Source organism: Etheostoma spectabile, chromosome 17 (assembly GCF_008692095.1).
Source record: "Etheostoma spectabile isolate EspeVRDwgs_2016 chromosome 17, UIUC_Espe_1.0, whole genome shotgun sequence".
In the NCBI taxonomy this organism is placed as follows: Eukaryota; Metazoa; Chordata; class Actinopteri; order Perciformes; family Percidae; genus Etheostoma; species Etheostoma spectabile.
In genome coordinates, this window is record NC_045749.1 from 22,512,616 (window position 1) to 22,517,832 (window position 5,217).

A 5,217-nucleotide genomic window follows, 5' to 3' on the forward strand; every position below is an offset into this window, starting at 1 on the left:
TACTACTACTACTACTACTACTACTACTACTTTCTTCTTCTTCTTCTTCTTCTTCTTCTTCTGTTTGCGTGGCCCGTCAGCGTGCTACAGGTGTCAACTGATATGTGTCAAATGAGGCTGCTACGAGGGGAAACCAGCACGTGTTGAGGGACAGTAGGAGAGAGTTATTAAGTCAGATCTAACGTTTGCTACTGTTGCACTGACTTTACTGAACTGATGGAGGCTGCATTTCATTGGATAGGAATGTTCATTCTTCTTTCAAATGTTACAGTGTCGCTTTAAAGTAATCATCCCTCTGAGGGATTCTGCTAAATTTAGTAAGTATGTTGAAAAAATGTATTTGGAATTTATTCTTGGTCTTAATTCAATCAATTTCTTTTAAAGTGGAGATGAAATTCCTAACATGAAAGCCTCACTAGAGCCAACAAATGGCCGTGTGAAGTGTAAAGTTTGTTTGGAAGCACAAAAAGAGACTATCCCCTTGCATGCTCAAATTGGTATAAATGGATTTGAAGAGGATGAAGAGTAAACGGTCCAAAATGGCACTGCTTCATCCACTGGGGGAAAACCACGGACATCCGCAGCACATTCCATAGGAGTCCGGTCTGATTCCTCACCCAGTTTGGTGATGCCTATCTCCTGGAGGTCCTCCCAGGTGATGTCTTTGACAATGGTGATGGAGTCGTAGCCATTGTCACACAGTCTCTTCTGGTACTGAGGCAGTCCGATCACACTCAGCCACTCCCCCAGCTCCGACTGAGAGACACAGACAGGACAAAAGAGACAAAGAAGTCAGAATTATCCTGGACTTTGTGTTTTGCCAGTTTTAAAGCTATAGCGCATATTTGTCTCCCCCATGAGGAATTCTAAGTAATGGCAACTACACTGGACACAAGCCTTCATTGGTAGCACACACCACAGCTCAGACCTGAAAGGGGAGAGGGGTAACGGCATGCAGCAGGGCCGCAGGTCGGAACCAAACCTGCGGGCACTGCGTTGAGGGCTGAGCCTCTGTATACGGGCACGGGCACACGCTCTACCAGGTGAGCTATCTAGGCGCCCAGAGCCGAGAGTCTTAATAACTTTGTATCAACTCACCTGACAATGGCATGAATGTAACAGACGTCCATTATTATAAATAAGTTAGGCCCTAAGGGCTCCTGCACACAGCCTGGTGGCGTGAGCGTGTCAGCTGCATGGCGTGTTTGTTTTTATTTCGGCTCCCATGGTAACAGGTTAGAGCTTACACACGGCCTGTGTGACACGCACGTTTCAGACGCGCCGAATATGCGTGCATGCTAAAAATAGGGCCAACGCCTATTTTTCACGCGACACGCAAGCGTGTTGGAAGCGTTTCAAGGCAAAACAGAATAGGAAAAGAGGTTTATATGTCATTTTGGCACAAATACATTAAAAAAATTATATTTTGATGTTTGAAAAGATAGCCTATGCTTTTAACATTTTAACAATTTAGCAAAATCTGTTGAACTCCTATTTTAAATTGTATTTCAATTGGATTTTGATAAAACAATAACATGGACTCTATTAATTCAGGACACGCAACAGAAACGCCACGCTCCACCCCACACAGGCAGTGTGCGGGCTACCTAAAGCTTTAATTGCAGTGTGGACTGTGTGACCACGACCACCCGGTTGGACACTACTGGTTCCAAAGTATTACAACAAAGAGAAGTAGCTGTGTCATGACTGTTAGGACATCAATGTGCGAGTGGGACTTTAGAGGGGTTTCCTCACAGGAATGTAATCAGGCAGCCACTCGGGGATGCTCAGCTTGCCAATCTCCATTGAGATCTTCTTTCTGTGGCCTGGTTTGGTCACTCCGATGGCCGTCAGGTCCTGAAGAACAGAACACACGTAGACAGCTGGTGAATACTCAACTTCAACAACAACAAATACATACATACATGATATATTTATATTACAAGAACACAGCACTCAGCAGTTTTCACTCCTCCTGCACTCTGCTAACCCATCACATGGAAGTTAATAAAGATCAATCATTCATTAATGCTAAATGCTTGTAATTGTAACACACACACACACCTCAGGGGTCATCCTGCTAATGGTGGGTACATCATATCCTGCGCTGATGAAGTTGGATGTGTACTGCTCCAGCTGGAAGTCACACAGCCACTGGTAGATGGCCTCTGAGTCCTAACAACAGAGAGCAAGGGGGTTTAACAGGCGTCACTCTCACACACATCCACTCCGGCTGGAGTACTCTACACACAGCTACTCCGGCTGGAGTACTCTACTCACAGCTACTCCGGCTGGAGTACTCTACTCACAGCTACTCCGGCTGGAGTATGCTACACACATCTACTCCGGCTGGAGTACGCTACTCACAGCTACTCCGGCTGGAGTACTCTACACACAGCTACTCCGGCTGGAGTACTCTACTCACCTTGCCCTGCAGAAGCTCCTCTGGCCTCACAAAGCCTTTCAGAGGAGTGCCGTTGGCCTGCAGACGGGAACCACCTGGAAAACACACACGATCAGTCTTACAGGACGACAAGCTCCACCATATTTTCTGAGCATTCAGACCAAAAAAAGCAATCTGGTGATTTGTGTATCGTTTGTATTGGCCCATTTGTGTGCTGTCCTGTTGTGTTCTTAAACCCCCCAACAACGGACAAGTAGACTTTAAATTTCAGTCAGATCGTTTATAGATTTTCACTTGAAGTCAGCTTTATTTCACAGGAGAGAGAGAGAGAGGAACAAAAGAGGAGCAAGACAAAGAGAGTCCTCTCAGCTGCGGGGCAGATCAGAGCTTGTGTTTGGTTAAAAACATTTGTGTGGCAGCAATAGAAGCAGTAATGTTTCCTGTTTCTCACACCGCCTCAAACTACAGCTCTAAACACACCGACCAGTCTGATCTCCAGTTACATGATGGACCACCACAGCGTGACGTGGGCTTGTGTTTCTCTAAAAGTTGAGCCAGTCTCAACTTTTCGCTGCAGGCCCACTGTGTTTTCTTGCGTTTCCCCAATGCAGCGACCCCCGCTGCGGCCTAAACGGACTACCCCCATTCAAAATGAATACAAAGACCTGCGTTTCTGCCGGACCGTCAGATGGCCGAGGCAGGCTGTCTGAACGCGTTCTGTCTGCAGGGTCAGCATGCCAACGGAAACAAGACCAGACAAAGACTCAACAGGAACAAGTGTCTGGCAGGTGAGTCAAAGCTGGATGTAATCAAATGCTAACATCAATGTACATATGAGCAAGTTCCTAATATAGTCTGCATTCAATGGCTTTAAACGTAATCTTTATCTGGCAACACTGCTTGCACTACTAATCCTACATTTCCCATTATCAATTTTTCTTGACGTGTCGTACAACCGATGGCTACGTGTCTAGCGTGCGTGGAACACGAGATACGCTAAAACAGAGAAGACAAACGGAATAGCGCAAAGCCACCCAGAGGAGCTGCAGGTAAGTAGTAAAGTTAGTTAGGGAAAAACAAACACACATTTGGCTAGTGGAGAATCGGATTGGCAGGTAATTTTAAATATGTACTAGCCATGTTGGCTGGTGAGTTTTTGTGATTTAAAGCCCTGTCTGCATTAACATCAGTCATGTCAAACTAATGAGTAATCATGTGGAATCAGTCGCGGCTGTAAGAGCGGTTGTTGTTGTTGTTGGGTCACTGCCGGTGAGTGAAGGTGTGTTATCTACCTGATCTGAAACCCTCTGAACCCACTCATGACTCATCTCGCTCTCTGTCCTGACACATTAGCACAGACCTCTGAGGAATGCACCTTTCCTCCCATTCTCTCCGTCTTTGCCTGAGGCGAGCGCTTGCATCGATTGTCTTTCTGCTCTTTAAGGCTAAATCACATCAAGTTACCTAATCTAAAATGTTCCCCCAAATCATACTTTCTGACTGTCATAGGAGAATTGGTTTTTAAGGGCGGCTGTGGCTCAGTGGTAGAGCGGTTGTCTGCCAATCGGAAGGTTGGTGGTTCGATCCCTGGCCCTGCAGTCCCACGTCGAAGTGTCCTTGGGCAAGACACTGAACCCCGAGTTTCCCCCGGTGCTGCGCATCGCAGTGTGAATGTGTGTGAATGTGTGTGAGTGTGTATCTGATGAGAAGGTGGCACCTTGTACGGCAGCCCTGGCCACAGTGTATGAATGTGTGTGAATGGTGAATGTTTCCTGTAGATGTAAAAGCGCTTTGAGCAGTTGTAAAGACTAGAAAAGCGCTATATATATGCAGCACTTTTACAAATAGTATAGTTGGATTATTTCTGATCAGCTGCTACATTCTGAACCCTCCAGACCTCTCCGGTGGTCTGGGTCTGCCCTGCTTTCTGTCAGAGTCAGAACTGAACCTTCACTGTCTATGCTCCACATATCTGGACCTAACTCCCAGATTAGTGCTGCACCTCTCACTTCTTTTAAATCAAGGCTGAACACTCTTCTTTTTATAAGTGACTCTTCATTTCTTACACTGCACTGTAACATTTATACTTGTATTTTAACTGTTTTAACTGCTCTGGTAGCTGGAATGTGCTGTACAATTAAAGCTGCCTTTATGTTTTAGTTTAAACAAACAAAGTGGGCTTGTTTTAGAACTTTAAACAGGCAAGGCTAGCTGATTCTTCCTGCTTCCAGTCTTTATGCTAAGCTAGGCTAACATAGTCCTGATTCCAGTTCTGTACCAAACACACAGACATGGGTCATATCAATCTTCTCACGTAAACACAAGAAAGAACTTCGGAAGTACAGAATAACTTTAAGTTAATCCAAAAGTTTGGATGCCCTGAGGCCAAAGAACCTCAGGTTTTATCCATCCAGACCTGACCCATCCCTGTTTTCTGTCTTGCTTATCTTTCTTTATTTTATTCGCTGTTTTCTCTACTTTGTGGGGAAGGTCAGGGGCCCTGGTCTCCACAGAGAGTAAAACGCAGTACCTCGTGGACAGGTATTTGGCCTAAGGACAAATCAAACTATCGGCTTAAGAAAATTAAAAAAGGCTGCTCTTTACAATGCCCAAGTAAAGTAACAGTGGGTACACTCCAACAAACATCTGACTCAATATTACATATCAATATATGTCTGGAAAGAGATTGTCGTTTTACAATTATTTATAGCAGGGAAGGACCTGCAGGAACTGCTAAAAAAATAGGTCAGATGTTAAATTTATGTCAATTCCAACTCATCAGGAATGTGAATGAATGCCGCAACCCCCCCCCC

The 5,217-nt window shown here is 45.2% G+C and overlaps 1 protein-coding gene across 4 annotated transcripts in view; it reads right to left on the reverse strand.

Moving 5' to 3' along the window:
• Positions 1 to 5,217, reverse strand: part of LOC116705622 (caskin-2) — a 73,654-nt gene that overhangs the window by 17,938 nt on the left and 50,499 nt on the right. For all 4 annotated transcript variants that reach the window (XM_032541943.1, XM_032541942.1, XM_032541940.1 and 1 more), the window contains 4 exons: positions 2,426 to 2,499; positions 2,065 to 2,175; positions 1,756 to 1,857; positions 618 to 756 (listed from right to left, as the gene is read on the reverse strand). In XM_032541943.1, the coding sequence (XP_032397834.1) occupies positions 618 to 756; positions 1,756 to 1,857; positions 2,065 to 2,175; positions 2,426 to 2,499 (426 nt within the window). The remainder of the gene's footprint in view (positions 1 to 617; positions 757 to 1,755; positions 1,858 to 2,064; positions 2,176 to 2,425; positions 2,500 to 5,217) is intronic.